At 44.3% G+C, this 16,610-nt stretch overlaps 1 protein-coding gene across 1 annotated transcript in view; it reads left to right on the forward strand.

The window, feature by feature from the left end:
• Positions 1–8,732, forward strand: part of LOC130405042 (ryanodine receptor 2-like) — a 35,848-nt gene extending 27,116 nt beyond the window's left edge. The window contains exons 41-49 of the mRNA XM_056609996.1: positions 103–239; positions 2,329–2,389; positions 2,719–2,865; positions 3,835–3,969; positions 5,048–5,204; positions 5,876–5,940; positions 7,699–7,799; positions 8,015–8,066; positions 8,161–8,732. Coding sequence (XP_056465971.1) covers positions 103–239; positions 2,329–2,389; positions 2,719–2,865; positions 3,835–3,969; positions 5,048–5,204; positions 5,876–5,940; positions 7,699–7,799; positions 8,015–8,066; positions 8,161–8,256 — 951 coding nt within the window. The 3' untranslated portion in view covers positions 8,257–8,732. The remainder of the gene's footprint in view (positions 1–102; positions 240–2,328; positions 2,390–2,718; positions 2,866–3,834; positions 3,970–5,047; positions 5,205–5,875; positions 5,941–7,698; positions 7,800–8,014; positions 8,067–8,160) is intronic.
• Positions 8,733–16,610: the final 7,878 nt, after the last annotated feature.

The raw sequence follows: 16,610 nt of genomic DNA on the forward strand, positions 1-16,610 counted from the left end.
ATCTGTCACTCCCGGCCCCAGGACTTTCCTCTGCTTCAGGCAGCGCCGCTACCCACTTTAAACTGAGAGCGCTTCCTTGTGTCTCTCCCCCGCCATCCTCAGGTGATGGATAAGTACGGGGAGCTGTACGGCAGCGAGCGGATCGGTGAGCTGCTGGGTTTGGACCGCGCCGCGCTGGACTTCAGCTCCCAGAGTGCGGAGGCCAGGAGACCCAGGAGGGACACGGCCTGGAGCTCTCTGTGAGTCCACCAGGGAGGGATTAAACCCTCTTTCAAACACGCCTCCAACCAACCTGCCACCGAAACGTTTCATCCTTCGTTCTTTTGTCCAGGAATAAAGGTGCTATGGGTAAGATTGGAGAGTTGGAAAGAGAGAGCGGAAAAGAGCAGACTAACTAAAACAACTCCAAATGTCTTCTCCAACTCTGCTCCCTCCGGTCCCAACATTTATCCACCATGGAGAAGTGTTGTATTCAAGCACCTGTGATTGAAAGGCAAGACGGACTCCTTGAACCTATACAGGGAAACGATGCCCTGATTGGTCAGAAAGGAGCACGGGTTGTTTAAAAGTCAATTCTCTCGGGCAGAGGCAGGTGCAGTCAACTCGAGACTTCTACTCTCATGGTGCATTTCACGTAGCCTCTGGAGAACATCCGGATATCAACGCTTGCGTATTGTAATTAATATCAGTCGGGCTTGGATGGGCAGCAATTGATTTCAATATATGGTCGCAGCCTAACTTTGTACATCAACATATTATCATCGGAGAAAGGCATGCCGTGCAGGTGTTGGTTCATCTTTTCAAATCGTTATTCCGTCGTTTTTGGATCCAAACTGTTTTGATTTCTGCACTTCCCTTGGGCGTCGCCATTCTTTTTTATTAAGTTGGCAGACCTTGGTGCTCTTCGTTTGCATGAGCTGAAGTGCTCCCTCCCGAGCACCGATTCGTCCCATCATTTCTACATTTTTGGAAAAGGGTTTCATCGGGATCAAGGCCAGACTGAGCTGCAAAGAGAAACAGATCTTTAACTCGTGATGCTGCAATGCACTAACTTAAGCTAAAGGATAGGTTTGCCATTTCTAACAAATGACACCGCAACACTTTACATTAAGGGTACAATAATAATACGATAATGCAATAAAAAGCAATAACTAAAAGCTAATTTACAGTTAACTATCTGTCCTGTAATCGTTTACTAATGGTTCTCAGATGCACTAAGGTATTCTCATTTATACATTATTTAATTATTAGAGTTAACCTGAACCCTAGGCTACAGATGAATGCATATTACTGCATTAACAAATGTTAATGTATGTCAACTTATTTTAAAGTGTTACCAATTGCACTCCACTAATAGCTCCTGAACATTCCCTACAGCTCCTTTTAAAACTAAACCTAAATCCAACCAGAGGGTCATCATATCGGTGACAATATGTTTTTTTGACCCTGCAAGAAAAAGCTCAATCCATCCGTGATTTTCCTGATGCCCATCACAACTTCTGTCTCGCACTTGTACGACTGTCGATTAGCCTCCTGTCCCTCCCCATACCTGGCTCCCCGACCCCACCCTGTCGTTGCGTCAGCCATGAACCTAATACGCCACGTGCAGATCAGCAGATGGCCATCGCAGAGAGCAATTTGCAATCACGGTAGTAATAAGGTATTCTCTCAGCAGACTGTAATAAAACTGTGTCTGCACAAAGCCAATTACCCATCGGTCGGCGAAAGGGGAGATTCATACGACTAGAAACGGGGAAACTGATTAGGTTGATGTGTCCCCTGTTGGCCCTTGCTTTGGAGAGCAGCGCGAGGGGGAGAGAGGGAGAGAAGAGAGACAGCAAGAGAGATGGTCACACAGCAAGAGACAGAGAGACAGAGAGAGACAGACAGAGAGAACGTGTGAGCCCCCTACTGAGCGTTAATAGGACGGGCTGTTTGGGGGCCCAGCATCTACTTTCTGGATCCTGATGGATTCAATGTATTGAAGCACTTTAGGGACGCCATGTTTTCACTCTGTGCTATGAGGGGAACTCCACATCTTTATTCTGAACCTGTGTAGAAGGCACTGTACTTTTGTGTTTTTATATGTTTGTGCATGTGTGTCCGTGGGTGTGCGTGCGTTTAGATTTGCACATGTGCGTGTGGCGAGTACACGTGCCCTTGTCAGTGGAAGGGAGGTCTCAGAACGCTGTGTCTCTGAGAGGAGAGACGGTACAGGACATGTTGGATATGAGACAGCCTGTGAAATCACGGCATCAATGGCCCGGTTTGACCGCCGCAGACGTTGAGACATAACGTCCCCTGAGCATGGCACTACTTGTGTTTCAGATGCTACGCCGTTGACCTCAAGTACCAGGTCTGGAAACTGGGGGTGGTGTTCACTGATAACGTAAGTCGACCTGAGAGATGCATCCTTTAAGTGTGTACTATTAGATGGCTCTTTGCTTGTATAGATGGTTACCATATTTATCCCTTCAAAATCATATATGATCTTATTTTCCATGTTGGTATTTTCTGTTTTGTACGATTCATTTCTACACAATAATCTGTGTGTGTGTATGCGTCCTTGTATATATGCACGCCTGTGTTTGTGTTTGTGTATATATTCACGCCTGTGTGTGTGTGTGTGTGTGTGTGTGTGTGTGTGTGTGTGTGTGTGTGTGTGTGTGTGTGTGTGTGTGTGTGTGTGTGTGTGTGTGTGTATGTCAATGTGTGTAGTCTTTCCTATACCTCACCTGGTACATGGTCATGTCAGCCCTGGGCCACTACAACAACTTCTTCTTCGCCGTTCACCTCCTGGACATCGCCATGGGCTTCAAGACCCTGCGCACCATCCTGTCCTCGGTCACGCACAACGGGAAGCAGGTGTGTGTGCTCACACGCAGACCCGGGTAACTCCATTGATCCCCGAGAAAAGGATTTGTCACAGTGTCTCAGCTCAAGCCAGAAACCTCCAAGTTAATAGAATATAGGAATATTCTAATTAAAGATTAAATATGCATCGTCCCAACAACAGGATGTAACAGTATATGCCTGCACATAAAGTGGCAGTATATAATCTGCAGCTCAGCGAGTGGCTCTCAGTTACAGTGTGCGTGTCGGCACAATGTCACCACGTCCTATCAGGGGCTCGCGGGAGCCTGCTAGCGTGATTGGCAGTAGCCATGATTGTGTGCACGCGTCCTTTACCTTTTGAAGTCAAACTTGTGTGGGTGTGTGTGTGTGTGTGTGGGGGGGGGGGGGGGGGGTGTTGCTAGTCAATTTGATAAGGCCGAGCCGCCAACTCTTGAGCTGTGGCTGCTGCCAGCTCGGACATGACAGCCCGTAACCTTCCTGAAGATGGAGGGCTGGGCGGTTAAGGTCTCTGGTCGCGCTGAACGTGTGAATGTGACTCTTTCTGTCCCTGTCTGCCACTTTTTAATCTCTCTATAGCTCTCTCTCTCTCTCCATCTGGAGAAGGGCACACTATGAGGGGGTATTATGGTACGGGGATTTGCATGTACAGTATATTTAGATTTGTGCTTAAGGGATTTCTGTTATTATCAAATCTGTCTTCAAGCCCATCTGTACCTGTGTGTGTGTGTGTGTGCGTGTGTATGTGGTAAGTGTAAGTGTGTGCGGCCCTGTGTTCATGTGGGCTTTTATGTCGGTGAGTGTGTGTCTGTGTGTTTGTATGTGTGTGTGTGTGTGTATTTGTGCGTGCGTGCGTGTATGCATGTGTGCGTGTGTTTGCGTATGCACGTGTGTGCACGTTTGTGAGTGTTCGCGGCCCTGTGTTCACATGTGCTTTTATGTCAACGTGCGTGTGCGTGCGTGTGTGTGTGCGTGCTCCAGCTGGCCCTGACGGTGGGCCTGCTGGCGGTGGTGGTGTATCTCTACACCGTGGTCGCCTTCAACTTCTTCCGCAAGTTCTACAACAAGGGCGAGGACGGCGGCACCCGGGACATGAAGTGCAACGACATGCTCACCGTGAGTACGCAGCGGCAACACACACACACACGCACACACACACACACACACACACACACACACACACACACACACACACACACACACACACACACACACACACACACACACACACACACACACACACACACACACACACACACACACACACACATTGTTTCTCTCGCTCGTTCTCTTTCTCTTGGGGCAAACAGGCCTTCTCCCAAACCAAAGTTTCCCTTCGTTACCCATCACTCCTCTAACCCTTTAAAATCCGAATTTGAATCTGTGTTTAACCGACGCACACAAACACACACAAACACACAGAGACACACAAGCTCAGCTACACCCAAAGCGCACAGTGCACACATTGGATCCTGGCTTTTCGACGGACCCGAACTATCTTCTATCTCACGTCTGCTCCGACGGGGTGGTTTGCTCTGGGCTCTGATGCTCTTCCCTCCTCCTCTCACGTTACAGACCTCTGTCAGAGATCCCCCGTAGTTAAGGTCATCGACAGGCCCCGCCCTATCCCAACCCCAGGTCCTAGATTCCCCCAGGTCTATCTTAAGCGTGACGGACAAATGCTCTTCCAGTCTTTGTTTGGAGCCAGAGATACGTTGACAACATCAACGCCCCGCCGCCCCGCCTATTCTAATGCGCTCCCCCTGGCTGTCAATCAGGCCGCCAGGAGCACAGGGAGAGATAGCGTTTGACTCTCTCTCCCTCCCTCCCTCCCTCCCTCCCTCCCTCCCTTCCTCCAATCCTCTGCCCATGGTTGTTGAGGCGAACATTTCATTGTTAAGGCTCGACTTCCTTCCCGGAACAACAGTTGGCTTTTATTGACGTGTTAGACTGGAGAAACAAAACCGATTGCAGTAACGAACGGCCGAATCTGGCCTCTGAGATAACCAGCCCATCCCCTTACAGACTCATACTTTGTTACGTCTGTTTTTATGTGCATCGCTTCTCGAAAGCAAAAAACAACATTGCCTTGCATTTTGGATTAAAATGCGCACTGTGCTTCATAATTATGATTGTAAAAAAAAGCCTGGAGCGTTTACCTCTGAGGCGGTGGTGCTGTTGTGCCGCGTTGCAGTGCTACATGTTCCACATGTACGTGGGGGTCCGTGCCGGGGGGGGCATCGGTGACGAGATCGACGACCCGGCCGGCGACGAGTTTGAGATGGAGCGCGTAGTCTTCGACATCACCTTCTTCTTCTTCGTCATCGTCATCCTCCTGGCCATCATCCAGGGTGAGTCAATCCCCCACTCTCTCTGTCTCTCTGGCTCTGTGTGTCTATCTGTCTCTCTCAGTCTGTCTCTGTCTCTGTCTATCTCTGTCCGTCTCGGTCTCTGTCTGTCTGTCTGTCTGTCTCTTTCTGTCTGTCTGTTTCTGTATCTGTGTCTGTCTCTGTCTGTCTCTATTGGTTTCTGTCTCTATCTCTGTCTGTCTGTTTGTCTGTTTCTGTCTGTCTCTGTCTCTGTCTTGTCGGTCTCTGTCTCTTTCAGTCTCAGTCTTTGTCTTTATCTGTCTAGTCCTCTTCTCTCTTTGTGGCTCTGTCTCTCTCTCATATTCACCTTAACCTGTTTTCAGCCACAATGAGCACCATGAATCTTTCAAGTGAACGGGTAGGGGGGGTTTCAGAGAGAGAGCTAGATATCTAGGTAGTGTCTAGCACAGTAGAATGAAAGAATGAAAAAAGCCCCACTTTACTTCTGTCATAAACACACACACACACACACACACACACACACACACACACACACACACACACACACACACACACACACACACACACACACACACACACACACACACACACACACACACACACACACACACACACACACACACACACAAACAAACACAATGTAAACAAACATAGGTAAACACTGCATACAACCTGTCCATGTTCCACTGCAGGTTTGATCATCGATGCCTTTGGGGAGCTGCGCGACCAGCAGGAGCAAGTGAAAGAGGATATGGAGGCAAGAGAGGATTTCACTTATTAATCATATTCACACACAAACACACGTTCGTATATGGAAGGTTCACATCTTTCCTTAACCGTACACTGAGACAGCCCAATCTGCCACAGCCTTGCCTTCTCTCGTGCCTTTGTTGAACCATTCTTCTCCATCTGGAAGAGCAAATGCCACGATAAGGGACGCGTATGTTGAGCAATACCTTGCTTTTCACCTATGATCTCCCGGGCCTATGATCTGTCACATTTCTATGGACAACTTTTTTGGACTCATATACAACATTTTGCTCAAACACCACACAATAGACAGCATCTTTCTTCATGCACCTGGCATTAAGGGGTCAATGTGTTTCCTGATTGATGCGCTACAGGCAAGTGTAGTTGTCCTAAACGGTAAACAGAAAACTGACTGAGAACAGGAACTCTCTGGGGACGTCTGGGAGGCTATTCTTGATTGAATACACTGTAGCTCTATAAATGCCAGGCAATCCTCAGTACAATTCAAGGTAGTTCCCAGACTAAATTATGTATATGTTTGGTTCAGATGTAACTGAGCCATGCAGGATTTGATAGGACCGGGTTACGCCATTTCCTGAATCGATCGATCCGGCGTTCACAAAGTTTTGTGATTTAATATAAATTGATAGTGGTTGTCGGCTAGGAATATTTCAATTGCAATACCAATATGGCTTTTTTATGAAGTTTCTCAGAGAGCTGTAAATTGTACAAGAACCACCCTCACCTTGACCCCAAAGCAGTTACATGAATGTACTTTTTATTTACCATGCACACCACACTGCAGCGATCAATACAACATAGTGCAAGTTGTGCCCGAAGCCTGGCCACGTGAGACTAAGGGTTTGCTCAGACCAGATCAGACCAGCCAGTTCATCCATTCATTTGAATGGGGGTCGGGCATTGAAGCTCCAACTCTTTGAGAAACGCAACCCGGAGTCACGCTGCGATGGCCTCGTTAGCTGGGGATCAGAGTGGAAGACGCCCACGGGAAGAGGCCCCGAAAACAAACAACAACCCTTGGAAATGGGAAAGCATGAACTTAAAGGTTCCACACTAATGGGCATTTTTGAAGATTAGTTTTGGTTTTTGCACTACTATGTCCTGGATGTTCTGAAAACCCAAAACCTTGTCTTGGTAAATGTGTTCACGCATTTAGTTAGATTATTTAGTGTTGTTAAGCAACAATGTTGGTTTATTTACTGCGTAAAAAGGCAGCGGCCATGTTGTGGAACACGAGTGTTCCCAACATCGTTATGCACGCGATTTGGGATCCCACAGATATTTGTTTATGCTGCATGCATAAATAGTTCCTTTGCACACACTGATTCATTATGATGGCAATCATCTTTGTACTGACTCTGAGCGGCCGTCGCCAAAGCTTGATGCGTCGTACACGGCTGATTCCCATGCCTTCTGAAGTTGTTTGGAAGGAACAAATACTGTTTGTTGACAGGGGGGATGAACAGGCTGTTAGATGGGAGGTATTTCATTAAGTCAGCAAACGTGCAATGCAGCGTTTATAGCATTGGATCATTCTCGTATAATTAACCGGTAATGTTATCTTTTTGTTGTGTTGTTGGAAACACTTGATTATTCAAACGAGCGACGGAATTGATATTTGGAGAACTCAGGGCTCTGCTGAACCAATTCATTGAAACCAATCAGGAGTATTTCATATATATTTTATTCTGGATTCCTGTCACAAAAATTAACCCAAAGCATGTGTTCTCTCTCTTTTCTGCAGACCAAATGTTTTATTTGTGGAATAGGAAATGAATACTTTGATACGGTCCCTCATGGCTTTGAAACACACACACTACAGGAGCACAACCTGGCCAACTATCTGTGAGTCTGTGCACAGGCAATACACATTTAAATTGCTTGCTTATTTTCATGAACATAATATCATAAGATGGATAATACTTTTTAGATCTTGAATGGGAAATTCGGCTATCATGAAAACCAGCTTGAAAATATATATATAAATGTCCTTTTACGCAAGCCAGATTTTCTAATATTGTGACTTATGGTGTTTGACGAATATCTTTCTTATGATCCAGATTTTTTATGATGTATCTCATTAACAAAGACGAAACCGAACACACTGGACAGGTAAGATCACGGTGTTATTTATGTTACATGAATGCTGGTGGACATGAGTATTGATTACGGTTTGAATAGTTTTAAAATGTCCTGCCTTTACCAGGAATCGTACGTGTGGAAGATGTACCAGGAGCGCTGCTGGGAATTCTTCCCTGTGGGCGACTGTTTCCGTAAACAATACGAGGATCAGCTGGGATGACAAGCAGAGAGATCCTACCCACCACCTACCTCCCCCCATGACAATGTCATCACATCTGACCTTGGTGGGCTACATAAAGCACCCTCCCCACTGAATCGGCTCCTGAGGAATATACATCTATCATGTTTTACATGTTGCCTTCGTATGATAATTGTTTTTGAAAAGATTACAGTACTTTATACCAGTTATTCTTAAGCAATAAAATACGTTTCAATTTGAAAGTCCAATTTACTCCTGCGACGCAGGCTTCTGCATACCTCTCTTCTGCTCAGCCATTAGCCATCCTTTATTTATTTCATCTCACGACTCTTCATTTGTGCATCCTCATCTCTTTTTCTCCTCCCTCCGGATTCTTTCTCCTCCCTCTCATCTCTCTCTTCCTCCTTCTCTCTATTCCTCCCTCTTTCTCTTTCTTCCTCCCCTCCCTCTCTCTTCCTCCCCCTCTCTCTTCCTCCCCCTTCCTCCCCGCTCTCTTCCTTCCCCTCTCTCCCCCTCCCTCTCTCTTCCTTCCCCTCTCTCTGCATCGGGAGCCTCAGTGTAAAGGAATCTCGGTGCTTAGCGCAGTGATGGATGACTGCCTTGATTCTATCTGGGCCTCTTCCCTGGGGAGTCTCCAGCCGTGACTCATAGTTGCGCGAGCCCACGGTGACTTTTGTTGAAATTTTGCATCCAAAAGTCACGAGAGTGATCCTGTGAATACAGAGCTACTAAGTGGCAAGGGATGTGTTTGTGTTTTGGGGTCTGTGTGTGGGGATTAGAGACTAGGTGCCAACTGCAGCTGTTGTCGTCTTTATGCAGACATGGAGACGGTTGAAACGGGGCTTGAACTCCGATACAGGCGACTGGAGGTGGCTAGCGAGAGCAGCTACTTTGCTGCTGGTTTGGCGGGTCTTTAAGGAATGATTTTTCCTGATGACTGAGGGGCTGATGTTGGACTTCCAGGAGACATTAAGGAGCCGTGTGAAATGTGCAAGGTCAACCCGAAAAAAGTGCAAATTTAATTAAACCCAAACCGGTTTGATTTCGTATAGTAAGAATTTGCATTTGCCAGATTCAGTTTAAATGGAACCATATGTGCCTTCTTACTTACGCTTCCAAAGAGAAAGGAGGAGAAAGAAAATCTTCTTGTTTGTAAATCCTTTAACACCAACCGTCCACAGAATCGCCAGAAGCAATTCCATGCAGCTCATTTCATTATGTAAAACGGACACCATTTAACATCTTGTACACAGGGGGTAAAGAAAATCCCTCTCAACATTTTTCTTAATTAACAATCCAATGGAATTTTTAATTATAGGCAGAGGAACCATTATTATTCTGAATACAAATATGGTTAATGTCAGGGTTTGGGTAACCATGACCCTGTAGCCTATGGTGCTTTTTTATTGCATGACAACTTGAGACCTTTGAACGTAATTGAAATGTCCCCAAGTATGACAATCACACTCCACATCGCGCTCCTGAGCAGATATTTACATATAACCTATACTGCTGTTCTTTACAGAGAAACCTCAGCCTAGAGACTGAATATATACATAAAATAGTAGAATGCCCTTTGAGAAGATATCAATATGTTTTGGTAAAACCTACATCCAAACACATAAAGACAAACCCCAACACCACTTTTTATGGCTCTCATTAAAAAATTTGCTCTGGGTTTTACCGCATAGAAGGCTTCCAAAAACTCCATTAGCAGAACACAATGTCCTTCACAATGTCCGGCACCGCCAAGAATACAGTGTTGGCATCTGGGAGGATGGTGACCACCTCTATTACGGGTTCGTCAGAAGATGGATGCTCTCTCATCTCTGCGTTTCCGTTGTGGTCCTTTATTGGAGTTCAGTTTTAACTGAAAAGAAATCGCTCCAGACCTACCGAAAAAAGATAGCTAAAATAGAATGTCTGGCAGTGGATAATGAACCCGCTTGGGCTGAAAAACAATCGGAATAGTAATGAAACTTCAAATTAAGCGTAACCTGTATCGAATTCTACAATAACACTGTGTGATGAATAGACACGCAGAACTTGGGGAGGGGATCAGAATGAAAAATGCGAGCCTTCAATTGTTGTTTAGAATGAGTGAAAACGACACCGGGACCACGTACTCTTTGTCCCTCCAGCCCACCAAACCACTGACGCTGCTGTTCTGCTGGGCGCTGGGCTAATGCGATCCTCCTGCTCAGTGCTGAAGCTAATGCACCGTACGTGAAGGTCCTATCAGACACACACAGGTTGAGAATACAGTCCTACTCCACGCCCCGCCGTCACTATTTATCCACATCAGCAACAGCCTTAGTGACATGGGGATTAAATCTCATTAAAAGTACATATCCAAGCCCTTCTGCATGGCTGGCTGACAGACCCAGTGCTTGGCGGGCCGTGTAGAGACCTTTAGAGGGGCAGGTGCTCAGACTGTGAGTCTTACCAGCTGAGGCTGAACACACTGCCATGTTGGGGCCATGTCAGAGCCACTTAAATAGCCCCGGGCCATGTCACTTCACTGTGACTTCCTGTTGCAGGTGGACAGACGAACTGTTGTTAGTTTGACATGAACCAACAGCAGTTTGAGACACCCAGCCTTCTGAGAGACTCACGAGAAGGCGTCATCCGAATATTATTCTTATTTTGTCCTCCGAACTAGAAAAACAAACAGAGAGATATTGCCTAGCTTTGCACAGCAATATTTAGCCTAGCGAGCAGAGCCAGCGGTAAGCTGGCTCTGCTCGCTAACCGCTATGTTATAATAACACTAATGTTTCACAAGTGATGCACGATTTGAAGGCGATGCTGTGTAAATTAATGGTATAAATGCTATAAATATATAAGGCCTTCACGGTGGACATGGAGGAGCTAAGGGGCAGATGCTCAGGCACCCTCAGCCCCCCCTCTCTGCGCGTGCTTAAGACCCTGAAACAGCCCGAGGGCAGCCTTAAGCACGGTAAAGACATGAAAAGCACCAGAAGAGTGGATCATCCCACTGTTTTGCACGACAGCGGAAAGACTGTATCTGATACTGTTTTTCCAGATCAGTTTTGTAAGCGTCATAATAATTATATTGGCTGAATTTGAGCAATACCCTGCACACTGACTCAGATCACAGGCTTGGGTTCGCCGATGACTCATCACTGCTACTGCAATCGGGCTTTCTGTGTCAGAAGTCCTTGTCCTTATTCCTTCCCATGTGTCCCACGGTCGACATTCTAAGAAATTACAGACACTTAATATGTGTAGTGCCTAGTATCCCTCACTTACTCAATTAATTCTAGGAAAACACACAAGTATTAGCAATTGAGCACAGATGGAATAAACTATACCATGTATGTGTTTTAATTGTATTATTCAACCTCATACACAAAATCCAACCGCTATGCCCATAAAGCTGGAATGATAAAGACAGCTGTGATGCAGGGGGATCAGAACTAATAGGATTGGCCATCAGACACCTGAGACTCCAGTGGGAAATCATTGGGATACACGTATCATTTGGAAGCCAGACAGGTCGGAATAATACCAAGATATTCATTTATGGATTGTTAACAAGCAGGAAGTCATCTAGGAAATATTCACGGGCGGTTGGCTTGGCACGCATGAGAGGGAATATTGTTCTGGTGTTTTGGAATGGAATTCCGGCCTCATTCTGTGGGAAGACATTGTCTGGTCATCCCCAGACATGCAGCCAGAGATGTATGTCTATAAAAGCGGGATGATGAAAGTGGAATTGAGTGACAGTATTTAAGTTTACCTCAGGCAACATGGGTTATAAAGTAGACCTGTGCACTACTGACGTGTTTGATTGGAAAACTTCCTCCACATTATTTCTGTGAGTCTCTGAATGCAAAAGTTATTCCCAGAGTCGATTCATCCATTGATTACTATCTTTTCAATTATAACTCTTTGAAATCTCTTAAAGCTTATCAGAGAAGATTAATCAAATGCGGTATACGGCAAATGGTATTCTTACTTGAAAGATTAATAAAAAGATGAGTCCATATAAAGATTGTGATCAATTGATTATCTGTCATCGGACAATTGATGAATCAGGGACCAATCGCAGCAGCAGCACCGATCGCTGCTCCCTTCTTCCTGTTAGGTTAGATTCAACTTTACCGATTTTTTATTTTTTTTTGTTAATATACATATTGTAGTTTTTGGGGTATACAACTCAGAGTTCAAAGACTTACCAAAGTCCTATTCTTGTTATTGCTGTTTCTATATCAATGCTGTCAGTCACTGCAGACATTGCAGTAGTACTGTCCTTTTCTTCATTCAGAGGAGAATGAATAAATCGAGGGACTTCGCAGAGAACGGGCCATGAAAGACTATATCTTCATGTGTTCACAGCTAGGCTGAACGCAGTTTATTTGAAGTCCTGAGTATGTGGAGCCTCAGAGGGCCCTTAGACGGGGAAGGATTGGTAAATGTCATCCCTTTTTTCTCATTTAAAATGAATCAATGCTGGGCTGAGATTGATCCGTGCACAGTTTGAACCGATGAGCACATCAGCCTCAATCAGGTCTGAGCTTGTACACGAAACGCTTCATATAGTGCACGTATATAGGTTCTTATTACTTCACGCGATTCCTTTACTTAAGTAAATGACTTAAAGGTCGGGAGATGCAAAAACCTTCACAACCTCAATGTCAAGATTTACCATCATTTGTAGGAGATAAAAAATAAATGGCGATGGAGCATGTGAAATCTTTTCTATAAATTGTTATCTTTAGCTGAACCTATGGCTTGGCTGCTCCTCGTGTTGTATGGTGTCACTGTGCTTGACTGTACTTTAGCATTTCCCTTGACACACAAGTCCACCGTATTCTTGTGGTATATAAAACCAGTGTATGTATTCATCGTGGCCTTGACTACCACACGCTGTATTGCAGCAAACCAATGGTGCAACTTGAAAGCTCCAGGATTAGGAATCAGGGATCATCCCTTGTTCGTTCAGGTCCTGTGGCTCAGGGCGGAAAACAATATGCTGAACTGACTCAATTTGTTCTGGGGACTAATGGCAACAGTGATGTCGTGCACTATGCTCTATTTAACATATGCATTTCCATAACTCTCCCGCCTTTCCCTCATCAGCTGGAACTCCTTAGTGTGCCTGTGTGTGTGTCTACACAAAGCTTCACATCTGTGGAGTAGGAGGTGGGACAGGACACCCACATTTACATTTAAATTGACCATCTCCATGCCAGGCAAAAGCCAATTACTCAATGAGGGTTCGATGGCAAAACAAAAATAAGATCAGAAGACAGGACACACAGACTCTGTTGAGGTATCTCTATGACTTACTTTTGACTTCCTTTTCAAATACTTAGGTTGATGTCACTACCTTTCTAGATACCTAGGTTGATGTCCCTTCCTTTTCACCCCCCCCCTCTCCCCCCATGGTGTTCAGTGTATCTGATATCTCAGTTGATGTCACTTCCTTTTCAGATACCTAGGTTAATGTCTCGCCCGTCCCCCACCTATGGTTTACAGGGTATTTAAAACATTTCAGCCACATTAAATAAGTGTAAATCAAACATGAAACACATAATGTTATGTGTGGCATGAAGGTTGTATCTCCTGTGAATACCTCAGAAACCTACATTAACCAATTATATATTGAGTGATTTAGGAGCTAGGCAAAAAACGCACACGTACATTGCTGCTCTTTGCTGATTTAAATTGGCCAAATGGCAAACAGGGGAATTGACCTAGTTTCCCAGCAGAGTGGGATCATCTGTATCCCACACATGGAAGACCGGGAAGAACGCAAGTGTGCTTGGCATAATTTCTGGTTGTTTTAAGGCAAATTCCATTTGGAATGGGCTACAGAAAGGGTTTAAAGATTAAACTTTGTGAGATGAATATCAATTTCATTCTTTCATGATCATTGCGTCACACCTCCTAGTCGTAGTATCTGGTCCTGTAGCGCTTTGAAGATAAGAAGGTAGGATCTATCTCTGGGCATTCACATCATTCAAGAACAACTTTGGCAATCAAACAACAGCCAATATAAGTTTCAGGCTAGGTAAGAAAAAATATTTCTAGGAGTGGTAAGTAATTTAAATTATTTATTAGGTTAGGCTAATCCCCAATCAAATTCACCCCATATTTTACGCTATTTTAATATCAGGCCTTCCCTGATATTAAAATTGTATGATTAAGGGCTATGCTTTTCTCTGGCTACATTCCCTCGCCTCCTTGGTGTCTGCACACACTGACCCATGTGCAAAAATATCAGCGCGGATATTGTTACTAAAATGAGCAGCTAATGAAGTCTGTGTATATTTGCACTCATGCCATAACTCATGAAACTGTCTTGGTAAAACTATTCTTTCGTTGCCATTGTTCATTCTTTACGTGTCCTTTTGCTGTTCTCCTCGACTACTTTTAATTTAGTTTGGAGGAGAAAGTCAACCATGCCTACCTTGGTGCAAACCCAATCTCCTATGGCTATGTGTTTTCTGCCTACATCATCCAGTGGATTTTGAAAAAAATAAATAATAATTCTATACAATAATAATTGTCTGTGCTGCTTGTGTCCTTTACAATTGTAGGTATGGTGTGCATATTTTTTAAACACATGAAAAGGGATTGTCTCTGGGGCAATGTGACAGTATCATTCCAAAATGAAAAGCTTTTTGCCATGCTGTTCGGTTTCATAGTCCATAATACAAAGCCCCTGGAACCCGAGAAGTTGATTAAAAAATAAATATAAATTCACAAAAAGCAGGGGCCATTTTATTCCTGCACATAATGACAAGCAATAAGCAAGAGACAAGATAAATCCTATGTTTTCCACCCACGGAAAACTGACAACCTCCAGGCTTGTTGATAAAAAGAAAAAAGGTGTTAAAGCATTAGGGCCTAATCAGTGAGGTTTAACATGGTTAAAGCATGTCAATATACTGGGATCATCTCAACCCATCATCTCCCATCTACCCCGCTCCATGAAACCCTTTTGAAGCAATGAACATTCCTCGGATCAGAGAGGGATACGGGAGACGGCACGCCACAACACAATTGACCTCTATTTCCATAGCAGAGCAAAGCTCAACTCTGCATCTTAAAGTGTAACATTATTGGAGATGGCTAATTGCATACTCATACATCACCCTCCCCTTTGTCAACGTATCATTATCTAAAGATAATCTCCAGAGGCAGGGTGCAGGAAAAGAGGGTTTATTCATAAACCAGGCAACTTGAAATGCACAAGCAGTTTGTTGGACGATGGGGAAAACAAGAGTGTGCTGACACTGAGAGGTTTATAAAGAGACAAGTGACAGACAACAGTGATAAGAGAACCAAGAAGACACAGTGGAGAGTGATTACTAGGCTGGGGAGGTGGGACTCTAAAATAAGTGCATTGACATAACTGACAATCTACAATTTACTTATAAATTAATATACATAAAATGTTAGTAAAAAAAATGTGAAGACATGTTTTATAATAGTGGATGCCACAGTCTTGTTCTAGAAGTTCATGTTCCAGAAGCAATTACTTCTAATAATGAAATCATACGCTAACTTCGATAATGAAGCAATTTATAGTTTTGGAATACATGTATTTTCACTAAACTAATTTACGAGAAAAAAAAAAAAAAATGAACACTTTCAAAGGCTTCAAGTGAAGCTTGAAACAATTATGGAAACGCTTGGAAGGTGAATTAATTGAGCAAATAATCTCTAGCATTAAATGCATGAGAAAAACATGCCTTAGCAATTCATACAAAGATAGTAAAATGTGTGTACAAAGTGAATTCTGTAAGCTATATTTTACTCGAGTGTCCAGACCAGACAGACTGCAGCATAATGTAACCATTTGATGGTAAATCACAGCATAGGCCTACAACACAGATCCATAACAGATATTTAACATACATTATGAAGGAGATAATTAGAACTCCTGTCACAGGCTGTAGTCGATAGAGAAAATAAACTGCTCTCAAATCGGGAAATGATTTTAAACAATACAAGATGAACAAATATACACAAAATAAATTAATAGCAGCAAGAGCGTAGTTGAATCCTATTTTAAATATTCTCTAAACATGCTTCTCTGTGTTAGCCTTCCCCTCGCTCGGGTGATTCTCATCTAATTCTCATCCCACCCCTCACCCACATCCTCTCATCCTTGGTCTCTCCCCCTCCCGCTGAAGGGGAGAAGGCCTGACGGACAGTGAGTGAGGGAGACGGGCCAATGGGTCTGGGAGGAACTGGGACTACCAGTTCCTGTCACTAGGGACGTGCACAGGGGGGTTGCTCAGGTTGCTTGGGCAACTGCCCATATGCCCTCCTCGACTCAGGTTGCCCTTCCGAGAAAAAAAAAAAAAAAAAAAAAGATTTTTTTTTTAATCATTTAA

This window comes from Gadus chalcogrammus, chromosome 15, assembly GCF_026213295.1.
Source record: "Gadus chalcogrammus isolate NIFS_2021 chromosome 15, NIFS_Gcha_1.0, whole genome shotgun sequence".
Taxonomy (NCBI): domain Eukaryota; kingdom Metazoa; phylum Chordata; class Actinopteri; order Gadiformes; family Gadidae; genus Gadus; species Gadus chalcogrammus.